General features: G+C 42.5%; 1 protein-coding gene across 1 annotated transcript; it reads left to right on the top strand.

The window, feature by feature from the left end:
- Positions 1–8,073: 8,073 nt before the first annotated feature.
- LOC309796146 (ferritin heavy chain-like) lies at positions 8,074–24,649 on the top strand (the record flags this gene model as incomplete). Its single annotated transcript, XM_082609204.1, has 2 exons — positions 8,074–8,151; positions 23,852–24,649. 2 exons carry the CDS (start codon positions 8,074–8,076, stop codon positions 24,647–24,649), a joined length of 876 nt encoding a protein of 291 aa, XP_082465330.1.
- Positions 24,650–26,126: the final 1,477 nt, after the last annotated feature.

Raw genomic sequence — 26,126 nt, 5'->3', positions numbered from 1 at the left:
TCAGCCCCTCTCAGGGGCCCTTACATAGTGTCTCTCATTGTGCACTTAGAGCTGAAAGAGCTAGATTGTATCTACCAAGCCATACCTCCCATCCCCCCAATCCAACCCACACACAAATGGTCAAATATTGTGAAACTCTTATCGGTTACACATTAGTGGAGAGGAGAAAGAACCATTCTCGGTCCGTCTTTACTGAAGCAACAGGAGCAGCAGCAGCCAGAGTAACAGGAATCAAATTTCCTTGTAACCAGCTTTTTAAAAAAATTGACCCCTGTGGTGACATTATGCATTAGAATATTCTATACCTACCTGAAACTGACTCAGTGTTTGTGCCCCCAAAGCCTTCTTTTGCCAGAGATCCTGGAGGACACTGGAGCTATTTGTATCCAGGGAGCTGGGATTCTAAAATAAAACTTGCTAAAACACGCACACATACATATAATTAAGACATCTGGTTACCTTACATTGAAAATATGACTGATTCTTTTTTTTTAAGGTTTTTTTTGATGTGGACCATTTTTAAAGTCTTTCTTTAATTTGTTACAATATTGCTTCTGTTTTTTATGTTTTGGGGGTTTTTTTTGGCCACGAGGCATGTGGGATCTTAGCTCCCCGACCAGGACTCGAACCCACACTCCCTGCATTGGAAGGTGAAGTCTTAACCACTGGACCACCAGGGAAGTCCCATGACTGATTCTTTTGCCTAAAAGTATTCATTTAAATATGGTGTGTACCAAGGTATAATTTCTTAGCACAAAAATCATAATCCATTCTTAAAAGACAGTAAATGAAAATGTAGGAAAAATACGTGAAAAATAATGGCCTCGCCTCAGCAAGCAGACCTTTACATCAAATGGCTAGTGGTAATACATATTAGATGTTGGAAAAGCTTATGAGAAGATTATTTTCTAATGGAGGTTCTGTTTAGCCCATCCTACCTCTAGGAAATTGACTTAAGGATGAGGTAATACTTTAGGTAAACAATTTAGGAAGTCTATCCAAATTGCTCAAAGTGCTTTGCAGACATGAGTTAATTCAGCCTTGTAAATAAGTTTGTGTAATTGGATTCACGTCCACTCGTTTCCTTTGAAACTGTTTCAAAGGTGGCAGTTTGGCGAGGGAACAGGTATCTGCCAATAACACAGGCCCATCCCCAACCTCGGGGCATCTTTGGAGGTCCTGAGACAATCCTTGAGGCCAGACTTCCTGGTTATATCATAACACCTTCCTGCCTCCCTGTCTCTCCTTGGGCTTGGAAATGAGGAAACAGCTGTGGGGAAAAACACCTCGAGGGAAAGGACGCTGGTGATTGTTATGCATCTTTTTAAAACATCCTGAGGCCACACAAACTTGGGCTATTTCAGCCATTACCTCCTCTGAACTTCAGAGCTCCTGGGTGACAACAGGAATTCACTTGAATGGGGACGGTCACTTGGCTCTGTCCTCTTGCAAACAGCTGCCCATCTATTCTGCTAGCACTCCACTCTGAGATGACTCATACCCACCCCCCTGCACTGTGTAGGGGTCTCTGGTGTCAGCTCAGATCCCCCCTTCAGAACTGAAGGATACATCCTCCCAGCTGCTGGCAGTGTCCACTGGTGCTGGCGCACTGCTCAGTCCCTTTCTGGGAATCACCCTTGGTTGAATGTCGCTTTCTCATCCAAAGCAGTGCCCCACTCCTGGGTGCGGTCCGCATTTAACCACTGGCCAATGAGGGGTGGGTACAAGGCCCCCATTCCCTCACCCCGTTTGAAGATAACTCTGAAGGGTCACCCCAACTCTAGAGCTCCCCATGGGGCTGGCTGAGGGGTCTGCATCCCAGTTCAACGTCTCCTCTACCCAGGCCTGCTGCCTTCAGTCCCCCACAGGTCTATCTCCCTAGGGTAAGCCTCCATGGACTTCCAGCACGCCTCTCCTGTTTCCTGGGAACCTGACCTAAGACACACCCATTTGAAGTACAAGGCTGCATTTGGAAGAGTCAGGAAGATAACTTTGCAGGTTTACCTAGTTTAATTCTTTAAAATTTGTACTACCTGTAACTAAGTCATCTCTGAGGGAAGTACTGACTAGCCTTGACCTCTGACTCACGATTATAGCAGACAGGGCCTGATGCCAAAAAGAGGTTTAGTTCAGGGTTAGCAATTATCTAACGACAGCAAGGCCAGCAGGTTTAGAGTAGGACACAAAAGGGTTGATCATATATTAATTCCTTAGGGAATTAATGTCAAATGAGACTTGAGCAAGGAAGAAAGGAAAAGTAAAATAGATAAACAGATCGATAGATCAACAATACAAATTAAGCACCTACGTTATAAGCAATGGGAAGCTAACAGAGGAAAAAACAATACAGCCCCTCCCTTGTGGAACTTCCAATCTAACTTGGGGGGAAAACACTATTAAAGGAAGTGTTCTAGGTTGTAAGGGAGGAAATTTAGGGTGCTATGACAGTACACAGAACACGTAACTCTGTCAAGCATAGGGTTGGGAACAGGAGAGAGAAGAAAAGAAGCATCTATGCAGAACAAAATAAACAAGTAACTGGACAGGGGAAAAGAAGACTTTAAGGAAGCTAATCCAAGGAAATCATTTACAAGGCAAAAGAAGGAATTCGCAGGAAGACGTTCTATTTATAATGCTGAAACACTGGAAACAACCCAAATGCTCAACACAATAGGGGAATAATAACAATAGAATATTATGAAGTAGTTCAAATAAAAATGATGATTACATTCATTTGGGGAAATGTGATGTGAAATAATATTAAATGAGTAAAGCAGAGATGGTCCACGTTCACTGGGCTGTAACTATATGAAAATATGTGTCTTTATAAACAATGACTTAGAAAACTCTAGGTACCAGAGGAATTTTATGTCTCATGTTTCCTTTTCCCCCTATCTCCCTTGGTTGATTATGTCACTTCTCTGGACTGATTTTTTTTAATGTTTTCTTTTCCCTGTTACTAAAGAATTATATATGCATGTACCTGTCTAGAAATGTTTTTTAAAGCTTTCAGAAATACTCAGAAGTCCCTGATCTTTACTACAATGAGAAAAAATGGCAATATCACCCTGGGGAAAGATCAGGATCTTAGACTTTGTGAATTTTTCATTTAGAGGAAGTTGAACATTTTGAAATGACATAAAGGATATACATATTTAAATAAAGAAGAAAGTTACACCCTTTTGGGAAAGTTTCCTTGACAATATATACTGATGGCTTTTTTTTTTTTCTTTTGCGGTATGCGGGCCTCTCACTGTTGTGGCCTCTCCCGTTGCAGAGCACATGTGGCATGTGGGATCTTCCCAGACCGGGGCAGGAACCCGTGTCCCCTGCATCGACAGGCGGACTCTCAACCACTGTGCCACCAGGGAAGCCCCAGTGATGGCTTTTTTAAAGTGCATAGACTTTGATTCAGCAATTCCAACTCTAAGGTATATCTAATGCTGTGGTGGTAAATGTTTAACAGCTGGATCTCTGGAGAAGAAGCCTTGAATTTGTACAGTTTGCCAGTTTCCATAGTGTAAATACTCTGATCATGGCCAATTTCAACTTATCGATGTGACATCAAGAAATATGAAAACATATGTCCACACAAAGACTTGTATGAAAATGTTCATAGCATTATTCATAATAGCCAAAAACAGAAACAATGCAAATATCCATCAACTAGTGAATGGATAAAAAAAGCTGTGATAGGGCTTCCCTGATGGCGCAGTGGTTGGGAGTCCGCCTGCCGATGCAGGGGATGCGGGTTCGTGCCCCGTCCGGGAAGATCCCACATGCCGCGGAGCAGCTGGGCCCGTGAGCCATGGCCGCTGAGCCTGCGCATCCGGAGCCTGTGCTCGGCAACGGGAGAGAGGCCCGCATAAGGCAAAAAAAAAAAAAACAAACTGTGATATATTCATAGAATACTATTCAGCAATAAAAAGGAATGAAAAAAAAGAAAAAAAGAAAAAAAAAAAGAGGAAGGCGGGAAGGTCAGAGCCATTAATAGGAGATTATAAGGACAGAAGGGGCTGGAATAATTCAAGGAAGGAGCCATGAGCCAAAAAATGCAGGCAGCCTCTAGAAGCTTTCCAGGCAAGAAAAGGGATTCCCCCTGGAGCCTCAGGAAGGAACGAGCCTTGCTGAAACCTTAATTTTAAGTCAGTGAGACTGATTTAGACCTCCGACGTCCAGAACTAGAAGATAACAAATCTGTGTGGTTGTAAGCCACTAAATCTGTGGCAATTTGTTACAACAGCAGTTGACGTGGGCACATCATTAAAATGTGCCTTAAAACTGTGCATCTGATTCCTTAATAATTATTTCAGAAAATAGGAAGTGCAGCCCCATTTCAGAAATCCCCTGGGAAAGCCACACAATTATTGGAAAGGCTCAGACACTTTTCTTAGAGGAAGAGCTTATACCTCCAAGCCTTTATTAAGTGTCAGGCACTGTTCTTAATGCTTGGCAGTTGTATTATTAACTAATTTAATCCTTGAGAGAACTCTTCAAGGTAGGACTAGTGTTATGCAATTTTACCAACAAGGAAATTAAGGCACAGTTTCCCAGGTAGTGGCAGAGCCTTGGGGATGCACCTGATTCCCTGGTCCAGCTATGCTTTGCAGAGATTTAATCTTTGAGCAAAGCCAGAAGTCACTGAAAATAAAGGATAATGAAGCCGACCAGGTCATTTTGCTGAGTTAAACTGCTTTTGATCTATGATGAAGTGTAATTATAATGATTATAATCTCGTTAGCTTGCTATCCTTGTGGGGCTCATCAGGCAGCTCCTGAAGAAATTTTGCAAAAATTTTTGCAGTCACAGCAACTATGTTGGAATAAATGTTTCATCTTCCCAGGGGGCTATTTTGAAGAAAACATCTATTTACTATGGAGACCTTAAGTACAGCCTCTTCTAAGAGAAACAGTTGGAAAGATGAGATAGAGTCTTTACACTGAAAAAAAAAAAAAAAAAAGGAATGAACTTTTGGTACATGCAACAATATGGATGAATGTCAAAATAATCATGTTGAATGAAAGAAACAGACAAAACAAAAGCATATACTGTATGACTCCATTTACATACAATTCTAGAAAATGAAAATTATTAAAACAGAAAGCCGACCAGTGGTTGTTTAGGGATGGGGAGGAGCCAGAGGGAGGGATTACAAAAGGGCAGGAGAAAACTTTTGGAGGTGATGGCTATGCTCAATCTTGACTGTGGTGATAGTTTCAAGGGTATACACATATGTCAAAATTCATTAAGTAGTACACTTTAAATAGGTACCGTTTATTATATGTCAATTATACTACAATAAAACACTGGTGTGATATCACCTCACACGAGTCAGAATGGCCATCATCAAAAAGTCTACACACAATAAATGCTGGAGAGGATGTGGACCCTCCTACACTGTTGGTGGGAATGTGAATTGGTACAGCCACCATGGAGAACAGTATGGAGGTTCCTTAAAAAACTAAAAATAGAATTACCATATGACCCAGCAATCCCACTACTGGGCATATACCCTGAGAAAACCATAATTCAAAAAGAGTCATGTACCACAATGTTCATTGCAGCTCTATTTATAATAGCCAGGAGATGGAAACAACCTAAGTGTCCATCAACAGATGAATGGATAAAGAAGATGTGTTATATATATATATATATATATATATATATACATATATATATACACAATGGACTATTACTCACCATTAAAAAAATGAAATAATGCCATTTGCAGCAATGTGGATGGACCTGGAGATTATCATAGTAAGTGAAGTAAGTCAGACAGAGAAAGACAAATATCATATATCACATATGCAGAATCTAAAAAAATACATGATACAAATGAACTTATTTACAAAACAGAAACAGACTCACAGACATAGAAAATGAACTTATGGTTACCAGGGGAGAAGGGTGGTGGGGGGGATGGATACATTGGGAGTCTGGGATTGACATGTACACACTGCTATATTTAAAATAGATAACCAACAAGGACCTATTGTATAACACAGGGATCTCTGCTCAATATTCTGTAATAACCTAAATGGGAAAAGAATTTGAAAAAGAATACATACATGTATATGTGTAACTGAATCACTTTCCTGTATACCTGAAACTAACACAACATTGTTCATCAACTATACTCCAATGTTAAATAAAAATTAGGGACTTCCCTGGCGGTCCAGTGATTAAGACTTCACCTTCTAATGTGGGGGGTGAAGGTTCGATCCCTGGTCAGGAGCTAAGATCCCACATGCCTCAGGGCCAAAAAACCAAAACATAAAACAGAAGCAATATTGTAACAAATGCAATAAAGACTTTAAAAAATCTAAAAATAACTAAATTAATTAAATTAAATAAAAATTAAAAAAAGAAAAAGAATAGCCATGAGCCGATGATTGTTATAGCTGAGTGATGGGAACTTCATTAGATTCTATCTTACCAATGGAGGCTGGGATATTTAAGGAAATGAATTTTTTAAACTCGTTTTGAAACAAATGGACAATAAATTCAAAGACGATATTTTGGGAGTGTTTCTTTTGTTTCTATAAAATGGCAGATAAAGTTTCAAGTTATAGATACTTGGGTTCCCAGAAAACATTAAGATGCATCCATAAGAGTATTAATGTAAACATGAGTAAATAAAACATTTCTGCCACCATATCAATCATGAGTTTACATTAAATAAATAGGTACAGTTTACTATATGTCAATTATACTATAATAAAACTCATTTTTTAAAAAAAGGCTAATCAGGATCTTCTGTGCAGGATCTTCTTCCTTTCCCCCCTGATCTTAGACTTTTCCTGCACCCAGCCTGACTTCCCATGGGTAACACCCACACCTTTGTCAGAAGCCTGCCTCAGGGTGCCAAAACCCACATTGCCCTACAAACTGGGTGGAAGTGCCTAGGAGTCAACATTTCCCACCTCTCCTGCCCCTCTGCCCTCACTCCCCTGGGCAGCCTTGAATGATTGACAGGTAGAGGGGCATGAACGCCCAGCTCCCTCTCCTCTTGGCCAGGATCCTTCTGAGGTGAATTGTTAATTCTGGTGGGCCAGTTGCTCCTGCTGGTAGCTGGACTAATAATGGACTCATCGTGGGCTGTCTTTACTTCCCTGTATCACTTCTCCACTCCCCTACCCATCCACGCACCCAAATAAACTATATGCACTCCAATCCTTGTGCCAAGGTCAGCTTCTAGGGGAGCCCAATTCAGACAAGGTCAAAGCTCTGGTGAAGATTTTCCCCTAGAAGTTGGAAGACGAGATTGATTTGAGGATTTGGGTTCTAAGGCACTGCCCCTCAAACCCCCTTGCATTTAAGTACAGTCCCTAAAGCTAACATCCTGCACGAAGCATGGATGGATAATAAAAAACAAAGCCTTAAAGGCAAATCAGCAAGATTTCTCTTACACTATTGGAAGACAACACTGGAAGGGATGGAAAAATTGCAAGAGGAACCACTGGTTTAAAAGATCAAGATATTTGTGTAGACTGGGTTTGGGGGAAAAAAAAAAGATAATTGGCTCTCCAATTCCTTTTCCTCTTACCAGTATCTGCAGCTAACATTTGTTCTTATCAGGCACCTCAACTCAGCCAGAAACTGTTCCATGTGTGGGCACATGGCATTGAAGATGACAAATGACAACTGTGCTCTCATAGAACACCTAATCTAACAAGGGGAGACGGACAATAAACGTAATAAATAAACACAAAAATACCAGAGAGTAATCAATTATCTGCAGAGAATTAAAACTGGGTGAGATGAAGGTGAGTGCTGATGGTGTGGCTGCTTTAGAATTGAGAGTGTGGTAGGTGAATTAATTTGGACCCTAGACTGAGATGCAGAGCAGGACTGCCCCAATCATCTCACGGGCCTGTGGATATGAGATTAATGCTTGTTGGTTTAAGCCACTGAACTTTGAGGTGGTTTGTTATGAAATATTATTACAGCAACAGGTGACGCATCCCCATAGTCAGGGAAGTCTCTCTGAGGGGGTGATATTTAAGCTGAGATCTGAATGATAAGAAGCCAGTCCCGTGATGATCACTCCAGGCAGAGAGAACGTCCAACATGCGTAAAAAGATGCAAAGGTGGGAACTGGCTTGGCATGTTCAGGGAACTGAAAGACGGCCCATGAGGCTGGACGATGTGAGGGGCTGAGTGGGAGAGGGATGTGAGAAGAGACTGAAAGGGAATCAAGCAAAGGCCAGTATTGAGAGGGTTTTGCAAACTCGAATAAGGAGTTCGCTTTTCACTCTAAGTCCAGCGGAAAGCCCCAGGAGGATTTAAAAGCAATGTAGTGACACGATCACATTGATTTTTAAAAGATCACTCTGACTGCGGTGTGGAGAAGAGATTAAACGAGGGACATGCATACTGTTCTGCTATACCAGGATGCACTCTCAGAATCTTTCTCAACACAGAGTTCCCGAACTACTTAACAGAGTTAAAATCTATATGCCAACTTACATTTAGGTGGTGACAGACACCTAGATAAAACACATACAAAAATAGCTTAGGTACTATTTCATTCATAGGTAACAAACCAGCCCAAAACTTAACGATGTAAAGCAACAACACTCACTCACATGTTCACAATTCTGCAGTATGGGCAGGGCTTGATGGGGATGGCTATCTTTGTTCCACGTGGAATCAGCTGGGGAGGCTCCACCGAGGATTGGAGGATCCGTTTACCAGTTAGCCTCGTTCATACAGCTGGCAAATTGGGGCCAGCTGTTGGCCAGGGGCCTTTTTGGTCCACCATGTAGGACTCTCCACATGGCTGCTTGGACTTTCTCACAGCTTGGTGGCTGGGTTCTAAGAGGGTGCATTCGAAAAGAACAAGCCCTAAAGCGCAAGCAATTACGAAGCTTCCGCTTGCACCACACTTGCTAATTTCCTATTAGCCAGGGCTAGTCACATGGCCAAGCCTCTGCTTGCATCACGCTTGCTAATTTCCCATTAGCCAAGGCTAGTCATGTGGCCAAGCCCAGAGACAAGTGGGAAGGGACTACATAGGGCATGAACACTGGGAGGTGTAATCTGTTGGCGGTCAATGATGTAACAAAAGCCAGACAAAACCAAACTTGAAGTGCACCTTTCAAAGAAAACACTGAGTTTTTGTTTGTTTGTTTGTTTTTAATAATTCTACAGCATTTCTATTTATTGATTGATTGATTGGCTGTGTTGGGTCTTCGTTTCTGTGCGAGGGCTTTCTCTAGTTGCGGTGAGCGGGGGCCACTCTTCATCGCGGTGCGCGGGCCTCTCACTGTCGCGGCCTCTCTTGTTGCGGAGCACAAGCTCCGGACATGCAGGCTTAGTAGTTGTGGCTCACGGGCCTAGTTGCTCCGCGGCATGTGGGATCTTCCCAGACCAGGGCTCGAACCCATGTCCCCTGCACCGGCAGGTGGACTCTCAACCACTGCGCCACCAGGGAAGCCCTGTTTGTTTGTTTTTAACATTGTTATTGGAGTATAACTGCTTAACAATGGTGTGTTAGTTTCTGCTTTATAACAAAGTGAATCAGCTATACATATACATATATCCCCACATCTCCTCCCTCTTGTGTATCCCTCCGACCCTCCCCATCCCACCCTTCTAGGTGGTCACAAAGCACCGAGCTGATCTCCCTGTGCTATGAGGCTGCTTCCAACTAGCTACCTATTTTACATTTGGTAGTGTATATATGTCCATGCCATTCTCTCACTTCGTCCCAGCTTACCCTTCCCCCTCCCCGTGACCTCAAGTCCATTCTCTAAGTCTGCATCTTTATTCCTGTCCTGCCCCTAGGTTCTTCAGAAACATTTTTTTTGTATTCCATATATATGTGTTAGCATACGGTATTTGTTTTTCTCTTTCTGACTTACTTCACTCTGTAGGACAGACTCTAGGTCCATCCACCTCACTACAAATAACTCAATTTCGTTTCTTTTTATGGCTGAGTAATATTCCATTGAATATATGTGCCACATCTTCTTTATCCATTCATCTGTCGATGGACACTGAGGTTGCTTCCATGTCCTGGTTATTGTAAATAGAGCTGCAGTGAACATTTTGGTACATGACTCTTTTTGAATTATGGTTTTCTCAGGGTATATGCCCTGTAGTGGGATTGCTGGGTCGTATGGTAGTTCTATTTTTAGCTTTTTAAGGAACCTCCATACTGTTCTCCATAGTGGCTGTACCAATTTACCTTCCCACCAACAGTGCAAGAGGGTTCCCTTTTCTCCACACCCTCTCCAGAATATATTGTTTGTAGATTTTTTGATGATGGCCATTCTGACTGGTGTGAGGTGATACCTCGTCGTAGTTTTGATTTGCATTTCTCTAATGATTAGTGATGTTGAGAATCCTTTCATGTGTTTGTTGGCAGTCTGTATATCTTCTGTGGAGAAATGTCTATTTAGGTCTTCTGCCCAATTTTGGATTGGGTTGTTTTTTTGATATTGAGCTGCATGAGCTGCATGTAAATTTTGGAGATTAATCCTTTGTCAGTTGCTTCATTTGCAAATATTTTCTCCCATTCTGAGGGTTGTCTTTTCATCTTGTTTATGGTTTCCTTTGCTGTGCAAAAGCTTTGAAGTTTCATTAGGTCCCATGTGTTTATTTTTGTTTTTATTTCCATTTCTCTAGGAGGTGGGTCAAAAAGGATCTTGCTGTGATTTATGCCATAGAGAGTTCTGCCTATGTTTTCCTCTAAGAGTTTTATAGTGCCTGGCCTAACATTTAGGTCTTTAATCCATTTTGAGTTTTTTTTTGTGTATGGTGTTAGGGAGTGTTCTAATTTCATTCTTTTACATGTAGCTCTCCAGTTTTCCCAGCACCACTTATTGAAGAAGCTATCTTTTCTCCATTGTATATTCTTGCCCCCTTTATCAAAAATAAGGTGACCAGGGGCTTCCCTGGTGGCGCAGTGGTTGAGAGTCCGCCTGCCGATGCAGGGGACACGGGTTCGTGCCCCGATCCCGGAAGATCCCACATGCCGCGGAGCGGCTGGGCCCGCGAGCCATGGCCGCGGAGCCTGTGTGTCCGGAGCCTGTGCTCCGCAACGGGAGAGGCCACAGCAGTGAGAGGCCCGCGTACAGCAAAAAAAAAAAAAAAAAAAAAAATAAGGTGACCATATATGCATGGGTTTATCTTTGGGCTTTCTATCCTGTTCCATTGATCTATATTTCTGGTTTTGTACCAGTACCATAGTGTCTTGATTACTGTAGCTTTGTCTGAAGTCCGGGAGCCTGATTCCTCCAGCTCCGTTTTTCTTTCTCAAGATTGCTTTGGCTATTCGGGGTCTTTTGTGTTTCCATACAAATTGTGAAATTTTTTGTTTTAGTTCTGTAAAAATGCCATTGGTAATTTGATAGGGATTGCATTGAATCTGTATATTGCTTTGGGTAGTAGAGTCATTTTCACAATATTGATTCTTCCAATCCAAGAACATGGTATATCTCTCCATCTGTTTGTGTCATCTTTGATTTCTTTCATCAGTGTCTTATAGTTTTCTGAGTACAGGTCTTTTACCTCCTTAGGTAGGTTTATTCCTAGGTATTTTTGTTGCAAGGGTGAATGGGATTGTTTCCTTAATCTCTCTTTCTGATCTTTTGTTGTTAGTGTATAGGAATGCAAGAGATTTCTGTGCATTAATTTTGTATCCTGCTACTTTACCAAATTCTTTGATTGGCTCTAGTAGTTTTCTGGTAGCATCTTTAGGATTCTCTATGTATAGTATCATGTCATCTGCAAACCGTGACAGCTTTACTTCTTCTTTTCTGATTTGGATTCCTTTTCTTTCTTTTTCTTCTCTGACTGCTGTGGCTAAAACTTCCAAAACTATGTTGAATAGTAGTGGTGAGAGTGAACAACCTTGTCTTGTTGCTGATCTTAGAGGAAATATAAAGCACTTATTTTAAAAGACTTGCTTCACTACCCAAGGGGAAGAAGGTCTGGGTACTCACGACAGGCTCACTTTTCAAAACTGCTTAGTTTTAAATAACTACATAGACTTCTTTTTAGCACCTATGACATCCACCTTTCAAAAAGGTATTCCATTCATAGTTATAAGTATATAAAAATATAAATACTTAACATGATATAAATGAATAACATGTCATAACAGTGGTTGTTCATTTTCTTTCAAAAAATTAGAAAGCACAAGGGACCAAAAAAAAAAGGAAAAAAGAAAAGCATAATCCTTAACAGCATTCCAAGGCAGAATATCAGACAATGGTGGGAATTTTCCTACTTTCCTCATGCAAGTGTCACATTTCAGTAAGTGTGGACTAGATACAAACCCAATGCCATTTCAAGCTTGTAATGTGATCCTTTGTGGCATCAAAAGGGAATATATTTATTTGTTACCCTTCCTTCCCCTCTGTCCTCTTTCTGCACATCTACCTCTGCATTCACCGTGGCTTTGCCCACATCTGATGCAGCTTCTTTCACCTGCCAGAACCATGCTGACACATTGAAGATGAATAGCAGATGGTCATTCCATTTTCAGCATCTGGATGACCAGGGGTTTGGCTTTAATCTTTCAGGGCATCATGTATTTCTATTGATTCTAAGTAGATGAAGAGGGAGATTTTCCGTAATTGTGCCCTGCCACTATTGTGACCATGAGCTGTTAACAGCAGATAAGCTAAGCAAAAGCTGGCCAACCCCATGTGGTGATTCAGACCCCATTGTAGCTCTTATATTCTCCCTTGAAAAGAGTAAAGTTGGGACAGTTAGGATTGATATCCTCTGAATCAACTGACCACAGTAGAGGACACATTTCTTCAATATTCCCTGAGGGAAATAAGTAAGAACACCTGGGGAAAGTGTATGTTAGATCAGGGGTCCTGTAAGTCTGATACCTTGAACTTACTTTCTGTTTTTTAATCAAATCATAATTTACATACTATAAAAGCACAGGCTTTACATACACAACTTGATGAGCTTTAACACTGTTGTAACTACCATCCCAATTAAGTTATGAGTATTTCCATCATCTTAAAAAGTTCCCCTGCATCCCTTTCTAGTCAATCCCCCTGCCAGAGGCAAACACTTTCTGACTTTTATTGCCATAGCTTAATTTGGCCAGTTCTTCAACTTCATATAAGTGGAAATATACAGTATTTTGTGTGTGTGTGTCTTAGGCTTCTTTAGCTCAATACAATATCTTTGAGATTCATACATGTTGTTGAGTATATCAGTGGCTCATTCCTTTTTTATTGTTGTGTATTAATTGTATGAATATACCACAATTTATTTATCCATTCACCTGTTGATGGGCATTTGGGTTATTTCCAGTGTGAGGCTCTTATGAATGAAGCTGCCACGAACATTCTTTTACAGGCCTTTTAGTGTACATGTGTTCTATTTCACATCCTATGTAATGAGTAGAATTTCTGGGTCACAGAATAGGTGCACATTTAACTTCATAAGAAACTACCATACTGTTTTTCAAAGTGGTAATACCACTCTGTATCCTTACCACACGCTCCCCAAAACTTGGCACTGTGTTTTAGCCAGTCTAAAGCTAAAATGATATCTCACTGATGATACCCTGAATCACTCCCTTCAAAATCCAGGGAGCCAGGAAGTTGGAAATGAAGTAAAATGTCAGCCTAAACCCTTCCCATTCAACATGGATGTGGTTCCAGATGAGCAGCCACACTCAACTGCTGCTCACTCTGGACCAGCATGGACTTGATATTCCAAAAACAAAGGGCTTTATGGAAAGTTCACATCATATACCATATTCAGTAGAACTGAGATACCTTCCATCTTTAACTCCCTTTTCTCCCCCAAATATCGATGCAAATGTTCAACCCAATAAATGACACATAATTGATAAATACCCAGATGGAACCTGCCTGAAATCTCAGCTTCAGAATATTACCTATAACACCAAACAACAAATTCAAATTCATGCTGAAATTAAACCCATAGGTTTATTACCACAGGAAAAGCTAAAGGCTGAGGTGGAAACCCCAGAAGACTGTGATCTCAAACTACAGTCATTTACCTCATGACTTTAACCAAGTCTCTGAACCAGCCAGGGTTCTTAAGTCCTCATCTATAAAATGAGTGTGCCAAAGCTGAGAATCAGAGGTATTTGATGAAAATTGATTAAGTGTGAAAAAAAATCCAAACTTCCTAGGAAAGAGTTTACTACAAAACAAGATTTTTTTTTTAAATTTTGCAACTATCCTTTAATTTACATTTAAAGAAGAGGAAAACATAATAAAAACTCAAAGGCAAGAGCCCACTGCTTTGGTCTTACCTCCTTATTTTATAGTTTGTCCTTTTTGTCCAGTTATTTCTGGAGTTCCCAGCTAATGATAAATAACGCCCACTGACTGATTTTCTTTACTTCCCCCAAGTGACAAAGAACAACTCTATTTAGGATAACAGCTCCTTTGCAGAATATATCCCAAAGCTTCCTGGAGTTGCATAATAAGTAATGGAAAAGAGATAGCCTGAAAGAAATTAAGAGCTGGAGAACGAGGAGCAGTGCTCTTTCTACAGCTGAGATTTGACAGGCGTTAGTAACCAGAGCCGCTGCACGCAGCACACTGGGAAGAGAAGAGCCTCACTTCAGGAATGGGGCTGTCCTAGCACGTTACAAAAGCCTTCCTCGGCTGAGCAGATGATGCTAAGGAGCACAGCCCAGCAGCCTAACGGGCCTCCCCATGCACACACAAGCAGTCACGATCCACCAGCTACCCATCCCCAGATTTCACTCTACTTCCAGGTTGCAAGTTGTGAGAGATGTGGGCACAGCGGCTGTGGGCTCAGGGTGCCAGTGACCTCTGTGCTAGAGAACTTAGGAAATATAACTACGGAAATCATTCAGAGTGTGCCCCTAATACTTCCAGCTCTCTATTTTCCAGGTATGTGGTGAGGTGGCATGTCTCTGTCCTCTTTGAAGTCAGAGCAGGTGATTTTCTTTGGCCAATGAAATGTAAGCAAAGTGACATATGTCACTTCCTGGTGGAAGCTTTAAGGGCCAGTGTGCAATTTGCCATGTTTTTGTCCCACTGCTCCAGTGATCATGGAAGTATGTGTTGAGATGAGGCCTCTGTCAATCTCATTCTGGTGAGGCAATAACGAACAGGGCCTTCTGTTGATGCATGATGGATGGCTAGTATAAGCAAGACCCTGTGCTTTCATGACCCTGAGAGTAGGAGCCTCCTTAAATTTTGTGCCCTGGGCACTCACTAGCCTCACCGGCCGGGAGGAAGAATTAAGCTCTCATTGTGTTAAGACACTGAGATTTGGGGGAGGGGCTTATCTGTTACTGAAGCACTCAGTAGCCTATTCTGACTGATAAAACACCCTTGCACTGGACTGGAAAGAGGATAAGACTCACGGGATTGGGCCTGAGCTTTCCATGACCTGGAGACTCCACCTCTGAAATCACTTCTGTTTTTATTCATAGGGAAGCCATGACATTTAGGAAAATAAAATCATATTAAGTAATCAAATGAAGTGAACTTACAGATATTCCTGTATGTGATAGGCATGGCCAGAATCAAAAAAAAAAAATGAGCAAGCTAACAACACAGTTGTCCCAGGGTAGGGTGATTGTACATAAACAGAAAGTAAGAGGGTAAATAGGCTGGTCAAGATTCAGATCAAATGCCTACTCTGCTCTTCTCAGGGCCCATTAAAAGTAGTTAAACTTCATTTATATAATAGGCACGCATATCTGCCACAAATTACCTGCTGGGGTCAAATCAAGCTCTCCATGTACATGGTAATGGGTATAAGCAGCTCTGTCAACATAACCCAGAAAGCCCGTCATACTCCTTATCTCAGTGCTTTAGATACCTGCCTAAAAGTATTCCATTTGTCTTCAAAATAATCACCTAGTTAAGTACCCTGTGGTCTAAAGTTGGATTCTTTGGAATCAGAGAACCGTGATGAGCTCTCAGACCTTTTCTAGAAAATCAAAGTAATTTCCCCTTGCTGCAAACCTTTAGCTATCTCATGTAATTAGGGTGACTGGCATATCATGCAGCCTTATGCTGGGAGTTTGCCAGGTGCTTGGAGAGTAGGCATAATAAAGCCAAGACTGAGCTGAAGCCCAGGTGGGTCAGTGAGTTTCACACAGAGAAAAACCCTTCACAGCCACAAACTACACCCACAATTGTGGTCTCAAGACAAATTCTGTCAAATTAGCCACAAAGGAGCCTGGATAAGCATGTCTATAGCTCTCCACAACCCATCATTGCTAATGGAAAAATGAGTCCTAACACTCCTCTTCCTGGTTACATCATCTCTCTGGGGTTCTGCCTACTCACACGCCGTCTTTCAGACACACTCTTCCCTAAACTATCACTACTTTAGAACAGAAGAAATACCTACTAAAGAGCTTCAGGTCCTGGACGCTTTTTATCAAAACTATCATGTTAATTGAGCCCTTTCCCCTGAGCTCTGAAGCCAGTAGTCACTGTCTGACAAGGCCTCTTCTCCTGATGTCCCAGAACTCCCAGGGCTCAATTGAAACACAGGTCATCACCTTCTTCCCCTATCTGCTTGGCCTCCTGCATGGCCAGGCTTGAGAATGGTGAATCAAAGCCTGAAATCTGGGAGTCCTAGATCCCTCTCTTTCCCTCGTTACCCACATCCATCTTCAAATTCTACTGCTCTTCCACCTCGATGACATTTGCCCCCCATCCTTCCTGTCCATTTCCCTTGCCACTGCCCTCCTCTGCCCAGAAGTTTCCTGGCTGTTTGTTCTCCTTCTCTGCAATCTCACGCCCTCCCGCAATCTACCTCTCACTCATGCCAGAGAAACCTGTCTAAGACAAAAATCTGATTTTGACAGTCCTCTGTTTTGAAAAGTCTCAAGTATCCCATTAGGTAGAGAATAAATCCCAGAGCCGGGCTCCTGGATTTCCAGATTTCTCTCAAAATACTTGTGGCTCTCCCCCTTGCATTCCCACATCATCCATCACAAACTGCTAGGAGTTGTCTGTACCTGTCACATACTTTCACACCTCCATGCTTTTCCTCCTGTGGGGTCACTAACTGGAAAGCCCTTCCCTTCAAGTCCTACCTGGGGAATTTCTACTCATCAGCTCGAATGTCAACTCTCTGAGGGCATTCCTCAGCTTCCTTCATCCTTTTCCTTCCTCTGTGGACCCACTGTTCTGGTAAAACTTTCTGACCCTGTGTTTCAGTTACCTTTTGCTGCAGATCAACCCCCTCCCCCTGCAAAACACAGTGGATTAAAACAACCACCATTTTCTTATGGTTCATAATTCTCAGGGTGAACTGGCTCAGCTCAATAGTTATTCTGTTCTTTGTGATGTCAGCTAGGCTGCGATCATCTAGAATATTTAAAACGGCTCACTCACATGACCTGAAACTAATACAACATTGTAACTCTACTATATTCCAATATAAAATAAAAATAAAAAATAAAATAAAATGGCTCACTCACATGGCTTGCACTTGGTGTTGGCTGTTGTCTGGGAACTCAGCCTCTTTTCCCCTCCTTCATGTGGTTCGATCTTCTCACAGCATGCTGGCTAAATTCAGAGGGAAGGGTGTGTCCCAGGAGCAAAACTTCCAGATGAAAGGAAGAAAAGTCTGTCCATCCTCTTTGAAGTCCCAGAATGCCACTTCCATCACATTGGTCAAGGCAGTCACTGGGTGGGAAAAATAAGTGCCAACTCTTTAAATGAGGAGCAGCATGCTCAAACAGGGAGGGGAGGAAGTGTTGGGGCCGTCTTTGAAGACTAGTTACCACACCCTGCTGGTGTGTATTCAGAGTATCCTGAAAATTCTAAATGCCTCTTGAGGACAAGCACTGTGTTTTAATCATCTCTTTACCCACAGCTCTTAGCACAGATCCTAGAACATGGTCCTCAGATACTTGATAATGTGTTTGCTGACTCTATCAATCCAATTAAATCAGATTAAATCAGCCCATCATTTCTGAGCTCCTATTCTGTGCTATTCTGTCTTGTTGGGTGTTGTGGAGTCGAAGACAGGGTGTTTGCCCTCCAGAAGCTTATGAGTCGGGGACAACATTGCACCAAAGGGACCTAACAGAAAAGGAGATGATTAATAGTTCGAGGCAAGTACGAACAAGCCATCACTGGACAATCCATGATTGATTTCCAAGCTAATTGTGTGGGCACTAATCCCTATAGATCTTCGAGGAGGCTGTGTTCACTTCATAGAGAAGAGGTTTTAGGTAACAGATGGGGTTGGATCTGAATCTGAACGTCAAGCTAGGACTGGGATGGGAAAGAAATATGACCATGGTGGAATACTAGAAGCAATTATGTGGAGATGGGACCACACAAGTTGCATTACTTAGCATGCTTACACACACAAACACACACACACACTTGTACATTTTTTTCAATAGGATCCTTGCTATAAGCACACTCTAATAAGTAAGAAAGTAAATAACAGTGGTCAAAAACGTGAGTTCTAAATAATTTTAAAATATAACTAGGAGAAATAGATAAAACATGCATGGCATAGATTAGATTGCTCACTAAATATCACGTTTTCCCAGCCTCTTTTGAAGTTGGTTTGGGCTGAAGTGAATATGACTTCTGGTCCAAGGCAAGAAAGAGCTCATGGGAGGTCTCCATGCATCCTGTTTCCCTTCTGTGTAGTTGGAAGTAAAGAATTCTGAGATGGTAGAACTGCAGGATGGAATTTAGCCTGCATCTGTAAGTTAACCATCCTTGGAGAGTCATGAAGGAGAGTCACTTCACCTGTCTCAGACTGCGATGTGGCCAAGAAATAAATATTGTCTTCAGCTATTGAGAAATTTCAGTTTTATTTGTTACTGCAGCATAGCTTACCCTATTCTATTATACCTAGTGTTCTCTATGAAGGAATTGCAATATCACATAATAAAAATTATTCATCCTCTACTTAGAAAAGACAGCAAGCAAAGAAAACTTTTAAAATCTACTTTTGGCTATCTGCAATAGAGAGGTATGCCTTCCTGCCTAGGAGCAAGTGATTAAGAGGTATCTAATTAAACAGTCAGCATCTACACTCCTTGTGTACATTGATTGGACTCACTTATGCATTGCTGTGCAGAACATTCTGCAAGAGCTCTGATCAGTGGCAACAGAAGGTGAGCAAGGGAAGACAAAGGTTATTTGAAATAAACAGATAATTCTCAAACCTTATTAAAGTCAACATCTTCCCCAACCAGACTTTTTAACATGGCTACTAACAAGTAGAAAATGACTCTCCTGCTTCCTCTTCCCTGTTCCTCATCTAATTACATGAGCGATAACCAAAGGACCAGTCACCTAAGAAGGGAGCCAGAGGCCAGAGAAATCCACAAGCTAGAAACCTGGAGCCAGAATCTTGGGTGGCAGCTCCACCTGGACCATTATTTTATTGCCTGAGACTGTCCTAGATGAGACACTTTATTTTTTCTATCAGCTCCATTTATCCTCTGGCTTGAAGGAACGTCCAGCTGCATACTGGTTTCTGGGTCCTCATGAGTTTCTTAGGCTGTGCATTAAACTTGAGACAAAGAACACTTGTTTTTTGGAACAGACTCCTCTGAAGTGAGCAGTGTTCGCAAAAGGCCCATTCTGAGAATGGTCCTACTTGATCCAGGGAGCAAGGGATATAAAAGAGTAATAGATTTGCCTCTTAATTATTTGCCCTGAAGAGAGGAAGCCAAGAGAATAAATATCCCAACCTCACTCTCCTCTTGCCCTCCCATCTCCTGCCAGTGCCTCCCATTGGCTGAACCCAATCAGAAGCCAGAGGGCAGAGGGGCCCATGGATGCAGTCCACACAAGTCACCCTCCCAGGAATCAGAGTAAGATGGAGAAGGACAGAGAACAGTCCTGGAGAGGCAAATGGAGAACATCCAGCACAATGACGAAAACTGAAAGGTTACAACCTTAGAGAAAAGTCATATTTAGCTGAATTAGTATCAGTCATCAACTTACACACACCAGTATATACAATGGGCATGTTTAAATTTAGAGGACTTTCCTTTTCCCAACATAGCGATTCTCCTTTCTTTCCCCCAAGGCAGAACAGTGAGGAAGTGGAGACTGGAAGGATGTGGGTGTCAGACATGTCTCATTAGCACCCAACCAAATAGGAGCCACCACACAACTTTCTTATGGCCTTTGTGCTAAAAAGATGCCCTTTAGTGGAGTCAACCCGGATGCATTAGAACTTCCCTGTCTCTGATCACCAGCTGGAAGAGCCTTCCCTGGAAGGTGGAACCCATGGCCCAGTCCTGAATACTTCACACCCTCAATATCTGGGGGTCCCAACACCCCTTTCAGGAGTATGACTCAGCACAAAAGTGCTGATGAAGGAAGCCTTTCTCCTGGCTCCAAAGGTTCATGTTTCTACCTCATTCCAGGGTTAATTTTACCCAGATCATGCATCTCAGCCTGTCAGAATCCCATGCGAGTCACTCAACCGTCCACTCCTCAAATCTCTGCTGACTGCTTTCCATGCCTGGAAGCTCTCACCAATGCCCTGGTTCTTAGCTGCTTCTGGTTCTCCATGGGTCTTTACTGGCCATGGCCACTTCCCTGCCATCCCTAGCACGCACCGAGCCAGCCTCACCCCACAGTGTACAGTGTCCTGCTAATGAGGTCCCTCCTGTGACTTACTCTCTAAATGCCTCCTTCCTCCCCTGGTTTGCATTGGTCCCCTGCTTCCCCAGAGTCCCCCCTGCCTCCTTCTCCTCAGAGATGCTATCCTTCCAGTCTACATCCCCGTCAGGAATTCTATGCCTTTAGATCCCCAAACTTTTCTGGAATCATATATCTGATGAGCAGCCCATAAAAGTGCTTAATGTACTAAGCCAACTCCTGTGAGCTTTGACTGTGTTCTTAGTGGGGGTAGGGATGAGAATGAGAAATGTTTTAACATTTTTAAAAAATAAAATAAAATCACGGCTCTCATGTAAATATAAAATAAAAACATGTCGAAGATTTTATTTAACTCATTAATTAATGAGGAAACCAGTAAGATGTTACACATCATTCAAAGGAAAACTCATAGAGCCATACATATACAGGCAGGCAATAAGTAATGTTGGGATTAATGCACAAACAGATGCAAAATTAGTCCAAAATAGGTTGCATTCCACCAGACACAATTCATTTGCATTTCTGTGGACAAGAATAATTTGCATTATTATTAGTTTTCTATAACTTAGTTATAAAATAGCTCAAAATCAATGAAAGGTGGAGATAACCACGAAGGGTACTCTAAAAAGGACACCCAGTAAACCTTTTCTTTGCCAATTTTAAAATCTTTCACAATTTTTCCTGATAGGAGAAAGGCCTCTCCCCTTTCCCACAGGAAACCACATCTAACATAACTATTGGAAGCACTGTCTGTGAGCGGGAATGGACATTTCTGCTTGTGGAGACCAATATATGTGTCTTCAAATCCAAACCTCAATAAGTGCTATAGACTGAATGTTTGTGTTCCCCACCCAAAATCTGTATGTTGAAATCCTAACCCCCCAGTGTGATGGTATTAGGCGGTGGGGCCTTTGGGAGGTGAGTACATCGTGAGACTGGGGCCCTCATAAATGGAATTAGTACCCTTATAAAAGAGACCCTGGAGAGCTCCCTCGAAGAACCCGACCACACTGGCATCCTGACCTTGAACTTCCAGCCTCCAGGTACTTTGTTACAGCAGCCTGAATAGACTAAGACAACAAAGCATGGCAGCTTCCTCCCTTTTAGAGTACTGTTATTAAGAGTGTGGTCTGGCATTACCTAAAAAAGCTGGTTTAGAAATTCAATTTTGGGACTTCCCTGGTGGCACAGTGGTTAAGAATCCACCTGCCAATGCAGGAGACACTGGTTTGGGCCCTGGTCCAGGAAGATCCCACATGCCGTGGAGCAACTAAGCCCATGCACCACAACTACTGAGCCTGTGCTCTAGAGTCCGTGTGCCACAACTACTGAAGCCCACATGCCTGTGCTCCCTAACAAGAGAAGCCACTGCAATGAGAAGCCCACGCACTGCAATGAAGAGTAGCCCTCGCCACAACTAGAGAAAGCCTGTGCACAGCAATGAAGACCCAATGCAGCCAAAGACAAAATAGTAATCAATTAATTAATTAATTTAAAAAAAAAGAAATTCAAATTTTGGCTTCAGTCTAAATCAGAATCTATATTTTAAAAGGTCCCAGACCTAAATAAATGGAAAGATATCCCACGTTTATGGATCAGAAGACTTAATATTGTTAAGATATCAATACTCCCCCAAATTATCTACAGATTCAACACAATCCCTATCAATATCCCAGCAAGCTTTTTTGGGAAAAGAACTGTCAAGCTTATCCTAAAATTCATATGGAAATACAAGGGACCCAGAACAGCCAAAACAGTCTTGAAAAAGAAGAATAAAGTTGGATGACTCATACTTTCCTATTTCAAAACTTATTACAAAGCTACAGTAGTCAAGGCAGTGTTGTACTATCATAAGTTTAGATATATAGATTTACAGAATAGAACTGGGAGTCCAGAAATAGGCCCATATATTTATGGCCAATTGATTTTCAACAATTATGCCAAGACCATCCAATGGGGAAAGAACAGTCTTCTCAGCAAATGGTACTGGGATAACTGAAGACCCTCATACAATAGAATGAAGTTAGATTCCCTACCTCACATCATATACAAAAATTAATTCAAAATGGATCAGAGACCTAAATGTACCTAAATCTAAGAGCTAAAACTATAAAATTCTTAAAAGAAAACCTAGGTGTAAATCTTTGTGACCTTAAATTAGGCAATGGTTTCTTGATATGACACCAAAAGTACAACTGACAAAAGAAAAATAGATAAATTGTACTTCATCATAATTAAGAACTTTTGTGCTTCAAAGGAATCACCATTAACAAAGTGAAAAGACAACCCACAGAATGGAAGAAAATATTTGTGAATCATGTATCTGATAAGGGACTTATATCCAGAACAGATGCAGAACTCTTACAAGACGACAATAAAAAAAACAAACGATTCTATTTTTCAATGGGCAAGAGATTCGAGTAGACACTTCTCTAAAGAAGACATGCAAATGGCCAATAAGTACATATAAAGGTGCTAAACATCATTAGTCATTAGGGGAATGCAAATCAAAACCACAATGTGATACCACTTACTATCCACTAAGATGATTAAAAATTTTAAACAAACAGACAATAACAGTGTTAGAACCTTCACATATTGCTGGTAGGGATGTAAAAATGGTGCTTTGGAAAACATTCTGGGAGTTCCTCAAAATATTAAACATAGAGCTACCATATAACCCAGCAATTCCATGCCTATGTATATTCCCAAGATAATCAAAAACATGTATACACAAAAACCTGTACAAGAAGGTTCATAGCAACATTATTCATAATAGCCACAGAATGGAAACAACTCAAATGTCCATCAACTGATGAAAGGATAAATAAAATGTGATATATCCACATAATGGAATACAATTTAGCAATAAAAAGGATAAAAGATTTAAAACATTATGCTAAGTAAAAGAAGGCACATACAAAAGGCCACATACTATATGATTGCATTTATTTGAAAAGTCCAGAACAGGCAAATCTACAGAGATAGAAAGTTGATTAGGGGTGGGCAAACCTTGGGGGAGGCGGGATGGGGAGTGAGTGCTAATGGGTAGGGAATTTTATTTTGGAGTGATGAAAATACTCTGAGATGTGGTAATGGTTGCACAACTCCATGAATTTACAAAAAAACAGGTAAATGTTCACTTTCCAAAGGTGAATTTTATAGTATATGAATTATATCTCAATAGGGTTATTTTTTAATGGTCTCAAGACAGTGCATAGGTGCCCTGGGTTTCCGGCCTCACCCAGGTTCCTAGGGAACCTAGAGCACGGTACCCCGCCCCCTTCCGGCCACTGTCACCCCCTTCCGGTAATGGACCCGCCCCCCACCCTCTGTCCCCCTCCCCTTCCCCGTCCAATAACGCACTTCCAGTCCATCCCCGAGCGGCCGCCCTCTTTGACCACACGGGAGAGCTCCGAGGCAGCTACCGCGGGCCCCGCAGCTTCGCCTTCACCTTGGCCTCCACGCCCGCCATGCTACCCGCGCCGTCCGCCATAAAGCAAGCGCCGCCCTTGCAGGGGCGCCAGAACTACCACCCCGACTACGAGGCCGCCATCAACAGCCATTTCACCCTGGAGCTCCACGCCTCCTTGTTCTGCCTGGCCGTGGCCGTTTACGTCCACCGCGACGACGTCATGGCCATGAATCACTTCACCTGGTTCTTCCTAAGCCACTCCCGCCAGCACAAGAAGCGGGCCCAGGGCCTGATGCGCCTGCAGAACAAGCGCGGGGGCCACGTCAGATTCCAAGACATCTGGAAGCCAGTCAGTGACAACGGGAAGAGCGGCCTCAAGGCCATGAAGTGCGCCTTGTTCCTGGAGAACCACATGAACCAGAGCCTGCTCCACCTGCACCAGCTGGCCACCGAACAGAGCGACCACCACCTGTGCCACTTCCTGGCAACTCACCACCTCAGCCAGCAGGTGGCGTTCATCACAGAGCTGGAGGGTCATGTCACCACCCTGAGCATGATGGAGGCCCCGGACGTCGACCTGGCAGGGTTCCTCTTTGACAAGCTCACCCTGGGCGACAGCGACAAGAACTGAGCCTGGACTGGACTTCCCCAGAGCCACGGGGTGACCAGAGCCCTGGTCACCGTGCATGCCACGCAGACGGCAATAGTGCCCTTGCAGAGAAGTTCGCTTAAGTTTTTGGTTTTTTTTTTTTTTTTTTTTTGCAACAAGTGCAGGACTCTCTTTTCCTGGACTTTACTTTATCACTTAAGTTTTTTTCTTCCAGTTTTTCCGTTTCTTCCAATAAAGTTATTTGGTTCCTAAAGAAATAAAGGTCTCTCCTTGGTTCCTGTGTGCAAATCGCTCACTTTGTAAAACAGGTATCCAGGAGGCTCTCCACCCACCCATGCCCCACCCACATGCAGCTCAGGATCTCCACAGAGGGAGGGAGAAGGCATTCCATGGGGCCCTGGAAAGTGCAAAATCCATCTTCCCCTTTTAAACAGTGTGTGTGGGGTGGGGTGAGATGGGTGGTCTGGGGCCCTAATGGGTGGGTGGGTGGTGTCTGCGGGTGCCCATATATGGTAAAGATATAAATAAAAGAATATGGTCTAGAATTCATCACAGTAGTTGCCTCTGGGGAAGAAGTGAAGGGAATGGGCAGGGATTAAAAGAAAGGGGATCTTCAGCATTATATGATGTAACTTAGTTCAATAAATTACGCACATGTTAATGGTTGTTGATTCTCAGTAGCAAGCTGGGGGCCCTGGAAGCCAGCATGTCAGAGCCCGTTGTTGACAAGCTCACCCTGGGCTACAGTGATAATGGGGAATGAGCCTTGGGCTGTCTTCCCCATAGCCAGGGGTTGACCAACTAAAATAATAATAATGGTACTTTGCAAGTCCAAGTCCTCTTATTTACATTCTTGTATTTTATTTATATAAGAACCTCAAGAAGTAAGAAGGATAGGTGTTATCAGTGAGAAAAAGGCCACACAGGTAAGAAGTAGCAACGTGGAATGTGGACATGAACATGGATTTTCTGATGCTGTGTGTGTGTGTGTGTGTGTGTGTGTGTGTGTGTGTGTGTGTGTGTGTGTGTGTGTGTGTGTGTGTTACTCCACAGGTTAACAATGGGTTAAGAAAGATTGTGTGGGTAGACTGGGAATCCAGCCAGACAACTAGCCTCAGAAGGGAGGGAAATCCCCGACACTTAAAGACAGCCCTGATCACTGCAGTCTCTCCTCTAATTACAGGTGTGCCTTCCAGCCTAGGGCGGGAATGGCTGCTAAACCTCAGCCAAAATCCTTCTCATAGGAAAGGAGTCTTCAGAATTGGCCACCCTTGAATGCATAAGAGGTAGCAAGGCACCTCGCAGGAAGGCGGTCACCACCTATACACGTGAATCCCTCTGTTCAGCCTCTCACCCTCACAGAGGCAGCAACACTGCTACCTGAGTTGGCCCTGAATACCTGGAAAGAACTTGGGACTGGAAATCCCCCGAGATTGCATCTTTGCCTGTGGTGGCTTCTCTTCAGGCACAAAAGGTGAGGGGAGTGGCTGCAAAACAC

This window comes from Mesoplodon mirus (genome assembly GCF_964341445.2).
Source record: "Mesoplodon mirus genome assembly, chromosome: X".
In the NCBI taxonomy this organism is placed as follows: Eukaryota; Metazoa; Chordata; class Mammalia; order Artiodactyla; family Ziphiidae; genus Mesoplodon; species Mesoplodon mirus.
This window is presented reverse-complemented; position numbering and strand designations above follow the sequence as displayed.